The sequence below is a fragment of the Ylistrum balloti genome, unplaced genomic scaffold (assembly GCF_031769215.1).
Source record: "Ylistrum balloti isolate Yb309-2 unplaced genomic scaffold, AGI_CSIRO_Ybal_v1 Utg370058, whole genome shotgun sequence".
NCBI classification, from domain to species: domain Eukaryota; kingdom Metazoa; phylum Mollusca; class Bivalvia; order Pectinida; family Pectinidae; genus Ylistrum; species Ylistrum balloti.
Genome location: NW_026782107.1, coordinates 468,728 through 491,627, shown reverse-complemented (window position 1 = coordinate 491,627; position 22,900 = coordinate 468,728). Strand labels below are relative to the sequence as shown.

Genomic DNA, 22,900 nt, shown 5'->3' with positions numbered 1-22,900 from the left:
AAAATGATAAAAAGAAAACAAAATTTGGTTAAGAGTGGAGGTGGGCACCGACAATTAATCCTGTGGGTTTGGTGACTGTCATTTCCTAATCCATTCGGCAAAGAACTGACCCTTTACTGTACACACATTGCGTTCTACTTATCTAAAATGTTTAGTGCTTTAGTTGTCGTTAGCCTGGATGGGGTCTTCCCCGAACACCAACTCTGTATATGACAACATGTTTACATAGGAGGTCAACTGTGATGATAGTGGATTATAGGCTGTTTTAGAATTGGAGTACAGGTAACTTGCACAGGTAAATTCTGATAACTGTTCAGAAAACAGGTAAATCAGATGATTAAGTTCTGATTCTGATAACTGTTCAGAAAACTGAAAACTGTTAATAACTGTAAAATAAAGGAATCAAATATCTGTGTTAAATCTGTTTAAATCCCATGCTATTCAATGGGAAATGTATAAAAGCCAAGTTCATTTTGGGAAATTATCATATTTCAATCTGCACTTTGAAAGATCAATATCTCAATCATTGCTTGATTTATTACTGTACTTTTGTCACAGATATATATTGTCAAATCATAACTTTTGTCATGTATAAATTAGTTAATCTTGTATTTTCTCTCAGTTTTTGTGTAAATTGTAACTTTTGTCAAATATTAGTTAATCTAGTATTTTCTTTCAGTTTTTGTGTAAATTAGTTAATCTTGTATTTTCTCTCAGTTTTTATGTAAATTGTGTTTAATTTGAGTGATATTATTATCTTTGTTGTTTGATACAAGGACAGTATGGCTAATGCTCAGATCAACGTTAAGTTCATCACCAACAGAAGAGGCGGACAGAACCTTTCACATAATGGATTCATCTTCAGACAGATTCGAAAGAACGGCAGGACATTCTGGAGATGTTCGACCTCAGGCTGCTCAGCATCACTCTCGATAATCGACAACATACCAGCTAACTTCGGGAGAAATCCACACACCCACGCCTCAGACCCAGCCAGTGTTGTAGCCAAACAGATCATGAACCAGATCACCAACAAATGCGTATAATCGGTCCAGCCTATTCCGTCCATCTTTGAGGAAGAGCTCAATCAACTCCGAGACAACGACTGAGATGACACTTCCAAGGCCGTGGTCCAGCGACTACCAACATTCTACACAGCGAAATCGTCTCTTTACCGTGCTCGCCGCAAGCAGACTCCTCCACTACCAAAGACTTTGGCCGACATCACCTTGGATGGAAGATGGACAGAAGCATCTACAGGCGAACCATTTCTCCTCTTTGACGACGGTGAACAGAACAACAGGATGATTGTATTCGCTTCGTCGGAGAACCTGGCCGAACTTGCAGCATCTGACACCTTCTTCTGTGACGGAACTTTCTACAACTGTCCAACAATGTTTCATCAGATTTACAGCGTCCATGTACAGAATGAAGGCATCATGACACCAGTCGTATACGTATTACTTCCCGGAAAGAGCCAGGCAATCTACAGCCGTTTCTTCACCCTTCTCCAGGATCACATGGCACACTTCGACATTCCATTCCGACCCACTACAGCCTTCGTCGATTTCGAGGTAGCTGCACACAATGGATAGAGGGAGATCGTACCACCTGGAACCACTTCTCAACCGAGGGACCCCGGACTACCAACCATCTGGAAGCTTGGCACGGAAAACTGAAGGTACTGCATGCCCACCCCAACATCTACACCATCATCCAGACGTTTAAGGACATACAGAACATGAACGACATCAGCCGGATTCAGAGAGACGCAGGAGGCACCATTCAACCCCGGAAGAAGAAATACGCCAACATTGACAGACGCCTGGGCACCTTGAAGGACCGTTACCAGACTGGGACAATCGACCTGATGACCTATGTTCGGGGAATGAGCCTCCTGGATCACTCCTTGTCCTTCTACGATGCTGTACTCTACCTGCTTTGCCGACAAGAATAGGAAACCTCAGTTGTGATCTTAGTATATGGTCTTGGTAAACTATGGATATTTTACGAAGTATGTATTAAATAAACATTATAATTATATAAATAAAACAAAACCCGTCGGTGTTGGGAGGAAAGGATGTTCATAACTGGATGAATTGAAGGGGTGTGGGGAAGGGGTAGTATAGACATACTAGGTGTCCTAGTTATCAATGATTAAATGTTAAAACGTTTAGAACTAGAAATAAATGATTGTATAGACCTACAGATGACAATATTTTTATTAGTATCGAGATTTTCGTCCCCAAATAGAAGGTGTTCCACAGTTATTTCGTTGTACCTGTAAAGCATTATATTCGAAATTGATCAAAGTTGTTACAGAAAAGCAGGTAATGACTAGAGTCTTCAGAATGATGTCCGCAACTGCAAAAAGAATTGGGTCGAAGACGTGCTTTGTAAAGATCATAATTTAGAGAGCTGCTGCGGTTGCGGAGTTCACAATGTATTATTTTACTTTTCTAGGCCCGTACCCAGGAAATGATTTAATATTTGTAGGGATAGTAAGATGAGGTATAAAATTTTCGAATTGTTGGATAGAACCAGATGACTTTGTTTCGATAGGTAGAGTATTCCAGGAGGCTGAGGTGCTTGGTATAAAGGATGAATTTGTAAGTTGTAGCATATAGAGTGGATTTTGAAAATTATTTCTGTTTCTAAGATTGTAATTTGTAGAATTTGACACAGTAGGTGGTAGTAGAGATTTTAGATATGAAGGAGCATTATTGTGATAAATATTATAAAACATAGACAACTTCCTAGTTTTACGTCTGTCCGCCATTGATTGCCAGCCTAGCTCCCTGTAAATAAATACTTTTTTGGTAAATACAAGTAATCCTGTAATTATGCGACCTGCTTCATACGCATGCGTATTCAAAAAGTGGTCTGATGAAAATAAGATATATTTTTCTAAGTTTTTTCCGTTCAAGATGTACTTGAGTTTCCGAAGTGTTGCTATGTATTTCGCAGTTTTTGTCAAAATGTCATCAATGTGAGAGTTCCAAGTATCATTACTGTTTATAACTACTCCTAAAATAGGAATGGATGTGTTGTCAAAGAGAAATTGTGGGTTAGAAGGTATATTTGTGTTAGAAATCAGGAGTTTTTCAGTTTTAGTTGGATTGAAGCTCATTAACCATTTTTGAGACCAAAGATTCAGCTGTTCCTTGTCGTAGTTTATTACCTGTTTTAGGTCGTGTAAATGTTTAGAAGAGAATGATAATGCAGTATCGTCAGCGAAAAGTCTAGTAATAGATAAAAGAGTGTTTGAAATATCGTTAATGTATACAAGAAAGAGAAGGGGGCCTAGAACAGAACCTTGGGAAACCCCGGCTTTATTACATACTTCTCGAGAAACAATATTTTTAAGGACAACTGATTGACGTCTGTTGCTTAAATAGTTTTTTTTATCCATTCTAAGACTTTACTCCTTATCCCGTATCTTCCTAATTTAATTAACAGACCTTCATGGCAGACTCGGTCAAACGCTTTAGAAAAGTCACAGAAAGCAAGAACTGTAGATTCGTGATTCTCTAGTACTAAAAGTATATTATGGTAGAGTTCAATATGTTGGCGAGTCGTAGAATGATTCGGTAAGAAGCCGGATTGTAGTTTGTATAGAAGATTATTAGTGAAAAGATATCAACGACGTAAGTCTGTAAAGTGAAAGGAGTATCATTTTATTTCATGGGCACCGCAATACTTTATCAATTCATTGTGGCTTCAATGTGTTTAAGACGCCCTACTTATAATCGATTTATTGGGTACAGTAGCTGGTGTGCTAACTGCCAGATGTTTCAAACGTAAAATGTAAACTGCATTTTTCATATCTAAAACTAATGCAGTTTACACACCAGTAAACAACCGAGAATGAAACAGTATTTCTTACACTTACAATTTAACAGTTGTGTGTGGGTTTTTTCCATTATTATTATTAAGGCTGCGTTGGTAAGAAAATACACACCGGAAATGTAGATATAAGATTATGTCTTCTCCACAGTAATTTTGGACCGATGCTAACACGGTACGGTCCGATCTGTTTGTTCATTAGTATGACTGTAGGTTAATCCACATCATACAACGTGCAGCTCGAAAATTCGTATAATTACCACGGTGACATTAAACTGAATATCGATATTGGTAGAGTGACAGGTGTAGATCACGTGACAGTCTGTAACGTTTGGTTATTGCATAACTGGATTATTTCTTAGTATATACATTAATACCCTAATGTCACGCGACAAGATCATACGGAATTATAAAATGCGAATGCATTCTAAACAAGAAATGGGGTCCATTCGAGATTTCAACGTACAGTTGACCCAAGTATGGCTTTCACGAGGTGTAACTATGTTGTTAATCAGAAAGAAATACGTATGCAAGAGGTGTCGCTACCCTCTAACCAGAAGTGTTTTATGTGCATATAATAACACTGTACATAAAATCAAAAATATGAATTCATTATTTTGCTTTACTGTAACCTAAATTTGTATTGAAAGGTGCAATCCTCTTTTGTGTTCTTGGTGGTGTCGCTTCACTCTAAGCCCCGAAAAAAACTACGGTTTTAAACAGGTCTCTGCGATTTTATACTACAACTTCTGTTTTCAGAAGTGTCATAGTATATGTTGCTTCACTTAACTCAAAGCCATAATTAACTACAGTACATGCTATAGAAACGTTCAGTAATTATTGTATATCAGAACAGAAAACAAGTATTGCTATTTATTCAGTAATCGTTTTTTTTATCAAAAGTTGAGGAAGTTTTACTATTCACAACCGTTTAGGTATCAAGTCCCGTCATCAACCGTGTGACAGTCACATCGGAACTCTTTCGTGTTTGTCGGTGAAAAAGAGTATTTTGGGTCCAAGATGGCGGCCTACGAATCGCTGAGACTGTAAGTGGGCGTAATGTTTACACATTTCACTCATGTTTCGTGCATTGTAATGTCACAAGTAGAACAACATGCTTTAAAATATTATTTTCTAACCAGAAATATGCCTAATGTAGTTGGTATTATCGATATCAGTAGTCTGCTTTCTACCTCTCCGAGATTGATGACGTGCCGGCTGTTTCGTTCATGATAGGTACTAGCGCTAGCATCGACAGTCAGTATACGGATGTACTAATATGGGTAGATTGACAGACGAAGCTAGTACCCGTGGTTTCTTTATAATCATTCGATTTATTACATTTGATCTTCAGGTTAGCCTATAGGACTCGCACATCTGAACACAAGTATGAGTAATTGCCGGGCCTAGTTTCCAGGTCTATTATTGATCTACCAGACAAAATTTAAGGACCTATGTAGATATATCCACATTTAATGTGCTGATGTATCGAGTGACCTTTCCATATTTTAAGATATCTAGACCTATTTAGCAAAGTCACATAAAAGTTTGAAGATTTATTGCGACAAATATAGACGGAAACCCGAGTATTGTTCAATTCGGTCTTGGTATTTTGAAAGATGTGTTTAATTTTATAAATAACTCAATAATTAGCTACCATATGAAGGTGGTACAACATCAACACCATTGAATTTCGTCAGTAAATCAGATGCTGTGAGCGAGCTTGAACTTGTGCCATTGACTATGAAAGCATCTTAGTGATATATGGATCATAAAATATGGCCTTTCACCTGTTTACAGGTATATACATTTGAAACCCATCCCTTGTTTACGCTAGCTATGTATTTAGCTGGAAGAAATAACATGATATACTGTACGTAAGGACTTGTCGCAGTAAGAAATGTTATAATTTGTGGCCCTGGTAAAATGTTAAATATTATTTAATTATTAATTATTCGCCATTCCTAAAACTATCAGAAATCATTTCTCCAAACAAAAGCTGATTGATAAAAAAAAAGGAGCAACTTATTAATTCATTCAGATACTATTAAGTGTACCATTCTATTGATTTTGTATTTTATTGAACTTATTAATTTAATTTGAAATCCCTTTTATAATGTGCATATCTTCATTCATTTGTTTGATCTTACACAGAAACATTAATAACATGTAAATCAACTACAAAAACATGTGAAAGATTATTTAAATGACAATATTATTAATCGAAGGAATTATATGAGAATAGTTATACTGTTATATTTAATAATTTAATATCTAAAAATAGATTTCTGATACAAGATTTGATATATCCTACACCATACTGAAAAATATTAAAACAATTAAATATATCTATTTGATGTACATCTTATTACCCTTATTCATAAATCACTTTTTAAATATACCTTTAATTTGGACATTCAGTTTTAACTTTGGAAAATATATGTACCTTTGAACTGATAATTTTCGAAATAGACAATAACAAAACTTATGATTAACAAGTGAAAGTATTCCTGACAAGAGGTGAACACATTGTAATTTCGTAGTTGAACCTGGCAAGTACTTTGTACATGTATACACCTGACTCATATTTTAGTGTATATAGTACATCAGCTTACATTTATGTATTTGATATGTAGGAGGACATCGATAATAGTTTTGTTAATATGTAAATATGGGTTGTAATATTATACATGTATCCTAAAATTAAAACCGATAAATTGTTTGTTGATATCAGTGCTAAAGAAATTATATTAACTACTTATCACTCTAAATATACAACCTCTTCATATTACCATATTTTATTAAATCTATACAGTGATTTTTTTCGAAAAGTAATTGTGAAACTCATTAATGTCCCAATTAATTGTTTGAATAACATTTTATCATAAAATAGAGAAAGTATTTATTAAAAATGATAGCAAATTTTGGGATCCAATATTAGAGTCCCAGACTCATGCTTTTCCTGTGGGATCCTGCTAAATCTTTAAGTGTTGGGACTCTTCCGAATTTTGCGATTGGTGTCCAGGACTTGCCTGAAAAAAATCTTTCATAAGATAATTGACACAAGATCTGGTTGAAAAGTTCCACTAAATAATTCTATTGTTAGGTCAATATAACTTAAAACTCCTGGGCACATTTTACATCATTTACCCTTTAATGAATCCATGAGGGCAACTCTTCCAGTGTGTCTCAAACTAGGCGCATTACACTGAATATGTGTAGTACTTGTTGAAAATTCTAATTAATCTGGGTGTTCATCAATGTACATCTTCACTGAAAGTGTTTAAGACAGATAAAATATTGGATTTGTAGACATATAACAGGAGACAAGTTCCTGATTGAACCCCAGAATGCTGGAGTTAGTGAACTCCTGGTGATAGACAGGATCTCACAAGAAATATCTCTGGAAGGTGAGTGTACATATGTACCTGTAGTGTCAGTAAACCAGCATGATTCTGTTGTCTGTGTGGCGAATTCCCAGGTCATTTAAATTCAGAAAAAATGAACTTAATTTATGAAAACCTGGTAAAAAGTATGTGTGAATAATACTTGTACGATATCAGAGACAGATCAATACATAACATATACCTTGAACTATCGTGTGATCAATGATGTCAGACCAGTACAGACATGTGTAAAGTCCAGTATTACATGTACTTATACCTGTATGTGTATAAAATCAGATTGAACTGATCCAGAAAGATTTATCACTGTATTGCCAGAGGCTGCCTGACATCTACTGTCATGCATTAGAGTTCATAAAGTGATTTTCACAGGAAGTAAATCCATTAAACATCAATACCTACTAGTGACTAGTAGAATGATATTATTTTCAAAATATTAAATGTTTTCAATATTTGATTGACAGAACAACATGATGGTATGATACACTGTTTGGTCATCTGTGTTTTGTCCATTGTTTTCAAACACATGTACCAGCATTAAGCTTTTTTCTAGTTCCACTAATGCAACTAAGTTATAATTTGCTTGGAATTATCCTGAAATGGTTAGTGAGTTTTTAGACACAGATATTTGAGTCATGGACTCATACTTGCTCACATTTTGAGATTCCATTATATCTCTTAGTATTGGGACTCCAATTAAAATTTTTGGATTGGTGTTCTGTTTTCAACTTACAAAAATCTCTCAAAAATAAATGGAAAGTCTTGATGAAGCTTTCTTATTTTTCAGGTTGTCCTGAAATGCAAGATGGCCAGTATGGTCAAATCTTGAAAAACACATTTAAACCTCTTTGCCAGTTATGCTGGTGCCATTGAGCTGAAAATTTGAAACTGAATTGAAATGTTACTTTGACTTCTAAAATATCACAATTGTTTTAGTTATTAGACAAAGTCAGATGATCTCTAAGGTCCATTGGCATCTTGTTTGTCTTTTTAAGGATGGGGACTCACTTGGCACAGATGTCACTTATACTGTTGTTAGTTCCCCAGTACTGGAGGGGATTTTAGTTTTTGTTGTGTGTGTGTCAGACCTTCTGCTTTCTTGTCTAGCCTCTATCTTCTGCACAACTAACCATTAGAACTTTATGCTTAGGCAATGAGTTCACTTTGGTAGGTCACCCTGGACTACATTTTCGCCTTTGACCTACATCAAAGAAAAAACCTTGACCTTGCTCTGTCTTCTACACTACTTATCACAGGACGATCTACATCAAAGAAAAAGCTTGTGTGGGCCCTATCTTCTACACGATTAATCATTGGAACACAATACTTTGGATGTTAACATCACTTGTCATAAAATTTAGTTAAAAAGAGGAATTGCTGTGTTGGACTCAGTTTTTTTGTGTATTACTTGGGATATAGTGAGACAGTGTGTTGGTGGGGAAATGTAAGTCACTAAATTATCTTGTTATATACTCAGAATTAAATATTAACAATATGTCACAGTCAGGGACATGTATCATGATCAGACATTATTTTGCATGTGAAGTGACTTGTCATGTATTAAAAAGTAGGTCACTCAGGTCTACACTTTTACCTTTGACCTACATCAGAGAAAAGATTGTCTGGGGTCTCTCCCCAACAGTACTAGTCACTGGAACTTTACCTTGGGCATGGGTTCACCTGGTGAGGCGATGTGTAGTGTATCAAAAGTAGGTAATTCAGACTTATATTTTGACCTTTTACATACATAACATTAAATCTTTTCCTGGGCTTCTCTCTCCTATTCTTCCTGCCACTTGAAATTCATAGTGAAAATATGGGTTTACCTTGCTGAGGCAACGTGTCAGTTTGAGACTGTCATCGGCCGAATGGTCTTACTTTATATATACTCGACAAGCATTAACAACTGTACTACTTTTGTGTTTCCAGCTCCACAGTCTGTGTTACCTGGGACAGACACATTCAAACAGCAGATCTATGGAATCTTTGGTGTGGTACGACTCACAGCAGGTTTGTATCTCTAGTGGCAGTTTGTTTGCTTTATAATTGTGTGTAACCTTATTTTTTAGCTCGATATCTATCTGTTGAGTTACTCATATCACCCTACGTCCATCATCCTCTATCTGGTTGTAAACAATTCTTTTTATCATTAATTCTTGAGAAACACTGGACGGATCTTGCTTAAACTGTGTTTGTATGTTCCCCATGGTCCTTAGTTGTGTCCTTTTGATTTTGGGACTGAACAGAAAAAAAGAAATGGCCGACAGGTGGCCATCTTAGATGTTTACAGTCACAGTTTGTTATCACTATTTAATGGGAAACCCTGGATAAATTTTTGTCATATTTCACATGAAGCTCCCCTTGATTCTTAATTATGCCATTCTGATTTTGAGATCATTCATGAAAACAAATGGCTGAAAAGCAGCCATCTTGGATTTTGGCAATGAAAGTTTGTTATTGCTATTTCTTAAGAAGTACTAGATAGATATTTCTCATAATTCATATGTAGTTTCCTCTTAGTCTGTAGTTGTGTATATTTGATTTTGGAGTAGAAAAGCAAAAGGGCCCACAATATTATTTCAATTTCTTTGAAGAATTTCTAAATTTCTTTCACTTAAGAGCGAAAATAGAGGAAAGAAGGTAATAATTTAAAACTTTAAAAGAAGAAAATCAGATGATGTTGGATGCCAATATCCCTCTTGGATCAGTTGTTCCCCTGATAATAATACTACTTAAACTATGTACTTGTTTCATATGTTTTTAATCAAAATCTTTTACTGATATACCTGTGTGTTTAGGGCCTTACCTAATTGTGATTACAAAACGAGAGAAGGTGGGAGAGATCGGAGGTCATACAATATGGCGGGTCAAAGACACATCCATGTACTCATATCAGAAGACCATGCTTCATCTGACAGAGAAACAGGTAAGGCTTTACATAGATTGCAAAACATAGATTGATTTATAAACCAGATCATTGTATAGCTAGGATAATGGTATTTGGTATCCTACTTTGAATCATCTCGGTTACACTTGATATTCTCAAACCCACATGTTTTGTGTCTCCTGATGGATTTCTTACTTATTGTGTATTTGATGCATTGTAGTTGAGATGTCTTTAAAAAATTTCAGCTGATGGGATGAATTTAATAAGTTACTGATTTCTTGAATAGAAACAAAATTGTTAATGCCAGAACATAAGTTTGAAGAAGATAAAAAATACCAGTTGATATTGAAGAATTTTTAGCAAATTTATAGTTCATAAACGACAATGAGATTTTTATGTTTCTGTAGATCATGGACAATCGGACATACCTTTCCATGATTGAGCTGGCCTTGAAAACAGAAAGTTATTACTTCTCTGCGACATATGACATTACACATTCACTACAGAGGCTTCAGAATACCAGCCCAGAATTTCTCAGCATGCCCTTACATGAACGTGTAAGTAAACTTGTCTCTGTACCCTCACATGGAGTGGTTCAACCTATAAAATATCTAAATGTAGTTCAGATGATCTAATTGTAATGCTGATATGACATTTTTCATACTATCTCTGCTGTGTATTTCAGGCAGATGCCCGTTTCCTTTGGAATGGCCATCTGATGAAAGAGCTGACACAACAACCAGAACTCGGTCGATACTGTCTGCCAATTCTCCTTGGCTGTATCCTTTTGTGTGTTGCTTCCAATAAGGAATCTATAGAGACTGTAGTCTCAGACTGCCAGATAAGGGGGATATTAGAATGTTTCACTGCTTTAGAGTATGATGAAATCGCAACTCAGTTTGAATATCCAAAACTTAGGCTTGCCCATTGGTCTTGCAAAAATCTTCATTCTTAGATCAAGTTGATATCTTACTTTTCTGCTAAGGTAAAATGCGGAGGAAAAGATTTCAATTTTCTTTCACCTATTTCCCTCTAATATGGGTAGGATAGGTTGACCTCATCCTGAGGGTAAAGAGTCTTTAGATGGCAAACATGAGTCCTGTTGAGTGTTTGCTAAATTTAATCTATCTCCAAGAGTTGAGATCACTGTTTCTTGTGCTCTGGACAGGTAAATCCAGGCTTTTTCCTTATGTGAGATTTACTTATCTCATCCTAGGGTTGATACATCCTACAGAAGTTCTTTGTATGTCCTGAAAACAATTTAAGTGACGTCACTGACGTGACCTGGAAGTAAAACAACTTCTATGAGGTCACACACATGTGCTAGTTTGTCTGCTACTGAAATACTGTGTTATCCTCTAAATTGAAAATGCTGTGTTATCATCAAGGTTAAGACTCATCTTAATTCACAACGCATTATCAAATATATGGAAAGAATATCGAGATAGTAAATTAATTTGATGTTTTATTGACATGTTCACTAGAATTGTATTTTGTGTAAGATTAAATCAAAATGCTCCATTTATGTGTTTTTGTTTACACACAATGCATCTTGCTCAAGGACAAGAAAAACAAGGTAAGAGAAAAATAATCATTCACTTCTCTACTGGAATGAGATGGCGGGGAATCACAATCCTTAGTGGGAAGACTATTGAGCTGTCAAACACTTATAAAGCCTCATGTTTTACAACTTAATCTTGATCTTCTCCCTCATGTTGAGGTCCCCCTATCTCACCCTAAAGGGGAGGAGGGTGAAAGATTCTATTAATCACACCTTTAGGAAGGTGAAGGATTTATTTTCTCCTACCTTTAAGATTCCTATATATTTTATATTAGCTTTGTTCTTTACTTTGTTGATGTGACATTAGTGAATTGTTACTGTGTCATCATTCCATTATCCTGAAAAGGAATCCCCCCTGTACATGATGCAGTACATAATTATGTGATCCTATAGTGCCTTAACTGTTGATTAGTTATTACCGTAAAGTCCTGTAACATCAACAACAAAGCATTCGACTACATCCTCATCTCTCGACGATGTATATACCGGGCAGGCACACGTTTCTATGTACGAGGGATTGACACAGAGGGACAAGTAGCCAACTATGTGGAGACAGAACAGATAGTGCAATATAATGGACAGAAGTGCTCATTAGTACAGGTTAGATAATTTAGCTACTAACCGTGCAGGGTTTCAGCAGTAGTAGGAAGGCTAACATCTTAAGTTATTCATTTTAACTGAAAAAAGAGCAACTGATCATCATTCTTTCATTTGTCCTTTAATTCTTTTGTCAGCCTTATAAAATAACATGCTGGTAAATTTTGAGAATAAAAACACACTTATTTAAACAAATTTTGTCCAGATAAACTGGAAAATAAAGCTTCACACTGAAATTTATTGGTTGTTGATGTATCTGATGTGCTTTCCAATTTTTACAGACCAGGGGATCCATACCCATATTCTGGAAACAACGACCAAATTTGAAATACAAACCAAAGATATCAATAGACACATCTAGTCATGTAAGTAAAACAAACACACATCTAACTCTATAATAAAAAGTCACATGATATTCTAGGTGCAAGGTGTATACTGTCTAGAAAATTCCTTGAATTAAGCTATGGCGCCTTAAAAATCCTTGAATTTACTTTTGTCTTTGAAACGCCTTGATTCCTGGTCTGTGGTCTTGTGTGCAATATGTGATTCAAGGTTTCATATGAAAAATTACAAACAGACATGAATGCTTGGATATGTACCCTCAATCCAAGTTGAAAGAAGAACTCTTGGCTTGTTAAATTCAGATTTGAAAGTTCAAAGGTACATTGAATTTCATGTCTCAGATTGATAGACCTCCAGAAAATTAGTGAAACACTGACATCACTTAAGAAAAGCATCAGAGTATGTAAAAATCTCAATGTGAAGGGTCTTTAAAAATAAGCTACAACCATAAAAGGCATTGAATTTGGTTTGGTCTGGCCTGTATTCACCTTGAATAAATTATAAATCCTTTCGTGTGATAAATCTTGATGGGACTAACTGGTAAATGAGTAAAGCATAAAATAAATTTCAGGGTGTATGGAATCATTTAAGAAAAGTAATACCTGTTTTATCATCACATTAAAGTACTGATACTTAAGTATACATTGGACATAGAAGATGGAGCATCGACATTTGTATTCTGTGGTTTTATGATTGGTTTACATGTTTCAGATAGCATGGCAAGCAATCATCAGAAGTTCTCATGATAGCTAGAGGAAAACATGTAAACCATTGATAAAACCACAGAATCTAAATGTTGATGCTTCATCCTCTGTGTCCTCTGTTTCTACCTGCCTTGATGGGGCTTTATTGAATACTGTTCAGTGTCCATCATTGATTCCAGCAAAATCTTATCTATGACTGAATATAATCAGAGAGTCGGTTCTCTCCTACTTCATTTTTAATTCTATATACCTGGTACACCTTTTTCAATATCACTTTTGGTATGATGTTTTTTTTTCTCCCTGTAGGCTTTTTGGGGAAATGTATACCTCAGGGCCCTGACATACATTGTAGCACGTGTTACTGAAAAATCCAACACATTTCATGAAGTTTTGGTTCAGCATTTAAATGGAACCTTTTTCATAGCACTTGTTAAATATTTCAACAGCCTGTGTTCAGCCATCACATACAAAGTATATCATTATATACACAATATATTGACAAATTATAGGTTTCGGCATTCTTGTATGACACTGGAATACAATAGTATTATTATAAAATGTTATATTTTCAAGCATGAAGTATTCCAGCGTCATATAGAGGACCAAGTGTATCATTATGGCGAGCAAGTAGCTGTCAATTTGGTGAGTATGATTGTAAGAATCTGTTATAGAAATCTGTTATTGAAATATAAACTGGGATGTTAAATTGATTGAGGTGTTTATATAGGGATTGAATGTTACTTTTATGTTTACCATGCATTTATGGAGCAATTCCTCTTAGAATATATTTTATGGAGCACGTTATCACTCCATTTTGAATATATTCTGATAGTAACTGCCCTATGAAAGCATGGTCAACATAAAAAGGTCCCTTTTCAACTTTGAAAGTAATATATGTAACAGTAACATTTTCAAGGATAATCATATTTAAACTGATTTAAAATTTAATTTTATGTCTAACTTGATAAATGTAATAAACAAAATGTAATTATATATCTATGTGTTTGGCAGAAGTAGTTCCTGAAACATTTTCATGTGCCAGTTCAAAGGTCAAATGTTTCCATGCCTAGTATGGGAAACATTTTAATCTGGTAATGTTGTATAGTGATAAATAGTGTAAATATACATATATATTTGGTAAATCTAGGGAAACTATTATCTAAATAGTGATAACACTATGGTAAAATTTACATGATTTATTTGACAGGTGAACTCGACAGGATCAGAGGGCCAGTTAGAAAAGGCCCTATCTCAGTCTATCACAAAGCTTCAACACCAAAGACTCAGGTGAAGTGAAAACATTAAGTTATTTTAATGGTTTTACAATACTTGTACTGCAACTTGTATACTCTTGCACCTGACTCTTCAGGGTGTAGTTTTACCAGCAGCTCTAGGTTTGAGGTATCGGTGGTATGACTTGGCTAGTGACACTATCTACTGTCTGTTTGAGTACATTTATAGGTGTTTAGTTCTACATCAGGATAAAGTATGTGTTATGTTATATCACTCTTCTGTAGAATGTGTCTGTAAACTTTTTGGATATGCTTTTTCCTCCTTTTACAGATATGAATACTTTGACTTTCACCATGAATGTCGAAAGATGAGATGGGACAGACTCACCATTCTAATAGACCGCCTGTCTGAGGATATCAACAGGTTTGGGTAAGAACTCAAGTATTGATCATCTTTTTTTTATTACTGTTTGGCATCTTGAAGTTGACAAAGTGTTTGATAGATCGATTGCAAATTTTTCTCTATGAGATATTTCCACTTCCTAAAAATCCTTCAAGATTGTATAAAAAGTGTGATAGACATTTGGTTATATTGGTGTATTCACAACTATTTGTGTATATTGGTGTATTCACAACTATTTGTGTATATTGGTGTATTCACAACCTGGCAGGTACTACATGGTGGGTAATGATGGAGTAGCCAGTATGTACCAGAAGGGAGTCTTCAGGACCAACTGTATTGACTGCCTGGACCGCACTAATGTTGTACAGGGCTTAATTGCCAAGGTGGTTCTACAGCAACAATTAGGGGTATGTATACAACATCTACAGATCTTGTGCACCATTACATCATCAGTTCCAGTGTTATGTATTATATCATCAGTTCCAGTGTTGTGTTTTATATCATCAATTCCAGTGTTGTGTTTTATATCATCAGTTCCAGTGTTGTGTATTACATCATCAGTTCCAGTGTTGTATATTACATAACCGCTTGTGGTGTTGTGTATTATATCATCAGTTTTAGTGATTTACATCAACATCTCCCTTTCCTTTTTTGGTTGTGACAGCTCAAATTTGCTCTGTGATAAACAAATGCTTTCGAAAGGAAGTAAACTGACTCAATAAGCAGAAGTTAAAATGTACTTTCAGAGTTTCCAATACAATAAACTAAGATTTCTGTGTTTTTTGCCCATGAATTAAGATCACTAATTATTTATATATAACATTTTCACTTACAGAGACTTGGGATAATAGAAACTGGACAGAAAATAGACGACATCACTACTTTCAAAAAGATGTACAACAACAGTAAGTGTAAAAGTCTTATCTCAGATATTGACCAACAAAGAATATTTTACATTCATATACCATATATATATATATATTTTTTTTTTATGCTATTTTCTAATTTACAATTATTTTATGTCATCAGATTCACTGTTAATATTAAACTGGAATAATGTTATATTATATCCATGTATTTTTAGTTCCTCCTCTTCATTGGTGAAATATGACTATGACTTGTCTACTATTAAATATTCTGGTTTTGACGCTAAGTAGTGAACAGAACCTATCAAACAATATTCATGAGATTCAGAAAGTTTCCTGCAACATTTTTTTGCAAAGTTTTTTATGATGATGGGTTGGTTAGTTTTAGTTTTATACTTAGTAAATGACAGGATTGGAATTATGTGTTTTGATTAAATCCTTTTTGTCCTGCATTATTTATCTAAAGACAGTTCACATGATAAACTTTGGTCAGTGTTGAGGTAAACTTCCTTCAATCCTCAAAGTTAAGATTTAAACCCTTGCATTGTATTGGATCAGCTTATTTCTTATGTTGTATTATATTTCTCCAGCACATTATGATAGACTTTCCCAGTATGTCAAATCATACTTTTAATTTAATATTTTGATATTCAACTTTAATTTGTGTTTAGCTTTAGTATTAAACAATTTTCTAGCCTCGTCTATTTTCCTTTAACATGAAGGGTCAATTTATATAAAGGTTTGGTGTTGATATTAGAAAAATCTAGTTGTTTGACAACTACAGATTGCTACAGGATGAAATTGTGTGAAGTCAAACTTGGATGCCAGTTAGAATGAACGAATGATTGAGTCATGCAAGGACTTGGTTTTAACCCATTGTTTCCGCACCTGAAAAAAAAACTGGGTAGGTCCAGGCTCCTGAAACTGCACCAGTCCAGTGTTAACCTGATGTCACTTTTTCCATTTACAGTATGGGCAGATAATGCTGATTGTATATCTAAACAGTATGCTGGAACTGGTGCTCTGAAAACAGACTTTACAAGGTAACACTTCAGCCATTGTTGGTACTTATAACTGCTGGTTCTAAATGATGTACCAGAGATCCAATCAACTATCAATTCATTTTATAAAAAATCTTGTGATGTTTACAACATATATACCAATTGAAAACAAAACCAAAAATGGTGTGATCAAGTTAAAAAGTTGTAGAAAAAAATCTAAGAAGATGTTTAAAAGAGGTTAAGAATTGTTTGAATTAGATAAGAATCGTGCAACTAGATTGGAGTAAGATTTACCAACAATATGAAACAGTTCAGTCACCCAGGTAAAAATAAGTAAAACTGATGAGAAAAAAATGTACAAATAAAACAAAAATAATGTAATTGTCTTGGTAATTAAGTGTTGGTCAGGCTGTGAATATTTGTACATGTATGATTAATATCAACATGGATACAGACTCAGTCAGACACCTGTACTAGTAGGAATGACTTTGACAGGTTGACTAAACCTGTATATAATACCAGACTTAATATATTGCCATGGTACATACTTTATATATTACCATGGTTACAGACTTTATATATTACCATGGTTACACTCTTCTTATATAACTTTGCTACACACTTTAACTCAGTAATTTGCCTTGGTTACAGACTTGGCAAGAGAACTACCATGGGACTGATGATGGATGGCTGGAACTCTCTCATCAGATACTTCAAAAACAACTTCAGTGATGGTTTCCGACAGGTATGCTAAACCAGAAGAAATACAGGTTATTGCTGGGTTTGTTTATTTTTGTTGATCATAACCAAGATCTAAATCCTAGTGGGTTACACATCACAAGTTTGTTGCTCACAATTCAATTTTTATCCTAATTTTGTATATATATAATCTTACTTTTAAGGACTCCATAGACTTGATATTAGGAAACTACATTGTGGAGGAGAATGAGGGCGTGATTCACCCCACACCCTTACAGAAACAGCGGGACTGGAAGTTCTATGCAGTAAGAATATTTCACTTATACATGGCTTATATAACATGTACTTTACTCAGAATCACATTTTTGACAGTCATGCAAAAAATGTTTCCATTTACAAGAAACTTTTCTGCTTAGCATGAGCTGAATTAGCAAGTTCTAGGTGTTGGTTTTGGCAGCTCAGCTCAGTGTTTAATATCTGTGTTAATGCTTTTTGATAAATTGTTGATATTTTGATGTCTGTGTTAATGCTTTGTGATAAATTGTTGATATGTTAATATCTCTGTTAATATTTTGTGATAAGTTGTTGATATTTTAATATCCTGTGTTAATACTTTGTGGTAAGTTGTTGATATTTTAATATCCTGTGTTAATACTTTGTGGTAAATTGTTGATATTTTAATATCCTGTGTTAATACTTTGTGGTAAATTGTTGATATTTTAATGTCTGTGTTAATATTTTGTGGTAAATTATTGATATTATTTAATAACTTGGTGTGTGTTTTGTAGATTCCTGTGATACTTGTGATTGCCATGGCGATGTGTTTCATCAGTATACTCATGCCTGACGGTAAGTATATCTTCTTTCATTATTAACCATTATGTATCAGGCTAATCACAGATAAAAATTGAAGGATACTAGTAAAGGATATTAAATATAGAAAAGGTTTGATTGTCCTTTGAAAGTTAGTCTTAAGTCATAATTTTGTTATTAATACTGGTCAGTCTTTGTATGATATGGATACAAATGGAATATAGAAGCAACTTTGCAATGAAATGCAGTTCATTCGATTGAAACTAGTTAACAAATGTGTGATTTATATTTGCAGAGGACATGACAGAACAGTTTGTGTATGTGCTATTCTGGGGATCAGCCAGCATCATTTCCATGGCAACGATATACATATATGGTGCAGCATTCATAGACAATCCAAAATTGGTTCACACCCGATAAATATGGATAACTTAGATAGCTGTGTTACCTTCTATTCTGGTAACTAATGAAGATTTTACAGATTCAACAAAACCAGTGATAAATTATCTATTAACCTGTGGGTTTGGTGTTGAGGTTATGATTTGTGACAGTATTCCACTTACCAATGAAGCTATTCTTGGAAAGTCATTGAAAATATTTAAGGGAAAAAAAACCCACAAAATTATTATTGGTATAAAAATTCATGTCTATATTTCTCATACATGAGACAGAAATCTCACACACTACCCGGTGCTAGATTTCTGTATCTTGTCTGTGTGGTACCTTTATGTGATATTTGGCACTATGTGATGTCATGATTAAGAGACATTATATTCAATTGTCATTATGACTTGTATACACTGCAAAGGGAGGTTATGAAATTAAGTTGAAGAATTCAGGAACAAAACACTGGAAGTGTTATGGAATTTTGACAATATCATGTACAAGAAATAGAATCCTTTACCTATGTGTGTCTGAGATTTATAAACCTCTGGCAAGGGCATTCTGTAACATCTCATTCTTGGCAAATTACTTGTATGTGTGTTTCAGACTGATTTCCACATACAGAGAGTGGGCTCTGTATGCCAGGTATAACTAAGATGTCCTTCAGAAATATTATAGATGAATACTACATGCACAGAAACTTATGGGACGTTAGTTTTTTTGGATTCTATTTGTAGAAGATTTTGAATTACTCGGAACATCTTCTGTGGTGTGTGTTTTAGATATCGTTTGGAGATAGTGGTCCCAGTGTATATAATTTACACTATTCTGTGATGTTGTAGTGAAATAAACTCATATGGAAATATTGTTATTTATTTTCATATGATTTGAAATTGTACAGCAGTAAGTGTAAAATACTTACAAACAATGAGGTGTCCCTCATCTTCTCAAACAATGTATTGTATAGTTTATTGAAGGTGCTTAAAAAAGTATGTTATTATAACAGTGTACAATGATATCAAGTAATTTATTAATTAATCAGCCAGACCTAATTAAGTTCTTCCATTACACATTATTTGTCTGACATTTACTTTTTATGATTAGTCCTGATTTGCTGAACAGAAGTGAATATTCAACATTTAATGGAATTTGTTGTGTGATGATAAACCCAATTCTAGGATAAAGGGACTGGACCCAATATTGAAACGATGGTAATTATAAAAAGGTTGTAATAGTTGAAGGGATTTTAGCTTAAGAGGTTTAAAAGATCCTTTGGTGTTGGACAAGGATAAAAAGTTTTAAAAGTTAGTGGTTAGACCAACTCTTTACCAGTGGTTTTTGAAGCACTTCCTACCTTGTGGCTTTGAGGCAAGGTCTCTGCCCACCATGTATACTTTTTACCATTCTCTCAACTTTTTTTTTTTTTTTTGCTTTTTTTTGTATATAAACATATATCTCAAAACTTTTGTACAAAGACAATGGTATTTTCTAATAGTGCAAATTACAAATATTTGTACGAGACAGCGTGATCACAAAAACATCACTGATACAGATTTGTGTGATACATGGAGCATGTTGTATGACCTTCCATTCATACAACATTAATCAAACAAATCTAAGAATTTTTTTCATTTTTACAGAGCCCATGTCAAGGTTAAATGAATTTTTTTATGCGTACCACATATACAATCTATATGTACAATTTTCTCATTATATCTCTTTCTTTGTTGACCTTACAATGCATTCAACTCCATGAAATTAAGATGTTATAATGGAAACATTGGGAAACTACAGCCTCATGACGACATATTACACATGTGTACTGATGAAAAACATGTGATGGGTGTTCATAAAATTATCATAGGAAAATTATTTTTATAAAGTGTAATATCAGAATTATCATACATTTATGGATGTTTGTGATGGTGAATTATGATTTAAATCTATTTATCCAAAACTACCATGAAAATACAGCTTGACACTTTAAGTTTTTCACTACTCTTGCTCTGTTAGAGGTTCACAGATATCTTAATATGGGTAAAAGGAGTGCCCAGTTAAAACATACATAGTACTACAAAAGAATCTGTAACTTTTCACATGTACTTGAGATATCAAATTGTTACCATCTTGGTAACCGGCAGGTGCTGTGTCACATATTAACCCTGAATATCATGTGGTATGACACTGAAAAAAATACTTTGATACTTTGGCTTTGTCATTGTAAAAATCAACTTTTAAGGTTCATATCACACGATAATGACCATCTCAAATGTCTTCAGGTGTGTAAAGTTTTGAGAATTAGATTCTGAAATTCTAGGTTGGTAATTTATTGATTTTTAATACCCAGTTTCCAAATAGATCATTGGTCCACCTAGGTAAATAGGGTAATGATATTGAGTTTTTTGTTGGACAACATGCTGACCAAATCATTGTGTGTAATGCATGTATTGTGAAGACCAAATATGAATGCACAATTCTATATACTGCAAATGTACAGGTTGGGGATTCCCTGGAAGGGTATATTAAGAAATCCATAACTATCAAAGCAGTCTACATGACTTATCAATGTCATATAGCATTATTTAGGATCCAGGATCACAAGAAACCGGTGTTTTGATTTGTCTAATTTTACAGGACATTCTGACCTTCTGACCATTGCCATTTTTTTATTCTTGTAAACAGATATTGCTTTTGTTTTGGGTGCATATTTTTCCCCATTTCTATAATTGTCATGAAGCATAATTTATTTATAATTGATCTCGTATAGTCATTAGTTATTGTCGAGTAATGTTATAATATAACATAGATATACTGTTATACATTTTCAATTAGATTATACTAATTTAAGACTGGAACAGAAAATCTCCACTTTATCAATCGTGAACATGACAATGAAAGAACAAACTACATGTATATCCAGGTAATATGATATTTTATGGTTTTTTTTTGTCTTATTTCAAATCAGGTCGATTGATCCACAAATAAGAGTTTTGTGTTTTGTGAATATTTGGAGGATTTCTGGAAATTTTATGGTTCATTTCAGATCATATTTGGTTGTAAAATGTCTGGGGCACATGGTCACCTGTGAGTTGCTTGTCGTACTGATATAATGAAAAGTCATCAAAATTGACACCCGTTTATTTTGTTTTGGGTTACATTGTGTGGAGGTGTAAGGTGTTCTTTGGTTAATTATGTGTTTGTGGAGATGATCTGTCATGTTGATTGAATGGTGTTGTAGTAAACAAAGTAGATAAAAACAACTGCATTAACTTAACAACTGTTAGAGCACGTGTTTATCAGGTGTGGGTCGGAATGAGATGCATTCTGATCCAAATAGATATTTTGTTTTTCCAGTGTTTTATTCAACGAATATCTGCTTTTTAAGGCCAATAAATTTGTATATCCTTGTACATCCTTATACAAATTGGAATATGTAAATAAAGAAATCACGAGAGTGAAATCTCTGTTTTTTATCTGTTGTGTGATATTACCCGGTATTTCAATGCTTATGTGCATAGTGTATATACAATTACGTCAGTAACGAAACCGGTCTGCTTCTCAGCTCAGCGCCAAGAGTTTCGAGCCTCGAACCCCGTACCTCTGACATTACGTAATCTAAATAGCTAAACAACTGAGCTATTGCGTCCGTCTGTTTTAAACAGAGTGTAATGGAAACTTATGAATGCTCCTGAAAACAAATTTATTGGACTTAGCATTATTATAATGAACAATGATTCTATAAATATCGGATAAACTATCTTTTTCTTGGTGGCAACAGCCATGTTTACCCAATGTTTTTTGCGTGTTGAGTCTGAGAGAGAGAGAAGTAAAGTTCTCTAGGATGTGACTTGATTTCATATGGACCCTCTTTATGATGAATGGATCTCTTAGTAATTGTTTTAATTATTTGTCACATTTTCAGCTACTTCTCTTGTTAGCTGATTTCCTTCAAAGATAAATACGCAACGAAGCACAAAATTCGAGAAATAATTTAATAAACAGAAAATAAGGTCAAGGAAACAGAGAGGCAGCGGAAATTAGGTCAACAATTAGGTCAAACCGAGGATTAAAGTATCGCTCTTATAGGATTTCATAATATCGATAATATTATCTCTTATATTCACATCTACTACATACCATCACATGCTTTATACATCTATT

General features: G+C 34.3%; 1 protein-coding gene across 1 annotated transcript; it reads left to right on the top strand.

The window, feature by feature from the left end:
• The first annotated feature begins 7,165 nt into the window (after positions 1-7,165).
• On the top strand, positions 7,166-22,207 carry LOC132549444 (phosphatidylinositol-3-phosphatase SAC1-like). Its single transcript, XM_060213387.1, has 17 exons — positions 7,166-7,256; positions 9,180-9,260; positions 10,049-10,176; positions 10,545-10,694; positions 10,823-10,916; positions 12,111-12,298; positions 12,577-12,660; positions 13,915-13,983; positions 14,549-14,628; positions 14,905-15,003; positions 15,245-15,383; positions 15,812-15,881; positions 16,813-16,885; positions 17,495-17,588; positions 17,746-17,847; positions 18,331-18,391; positions 18,651-22,207. The coding sequence occupies exons 3-17, from the start codon at positions 10,132-10,134 to the stop codon at positions 18,773-18,775; spliced, it is 1,473 nt and encodes a 490-aa protein (XP_060069370.1). The 5' UTR covers positions 7,166-7,256; positions 9,180-9,260; positions 10,049-10,131; the 3' UTR covers positions 18,776-22,207.
• The last annotated feature ends 693 nt before the right edge of the window (positions 22,208-22,900 follow it).

Bases quoted from the DNA above. Each gene is read 5' to 3' on its own strand.
- LOC132549444 (XM_060213387.1), top strand. From the start codon at position 10,132: ATGTACTCATATCAGAAGACCATGCTTCATCTGACAGAGAAACAG. The intron at 15,004-15,244 runs GTAAGAACTCAA...ACAACCTGGCAG, and splicing joins GAGGATATCAACAGGTTTGG to GTACTACATGGTGGGTAATG. The intron at 17,589-17,745 runs GTATGCTAAACC...CTTACTTTTAAG, and splicing joins TCAGTGATGGTTTCCGACAG to GACTCCATAGACTTGATATT.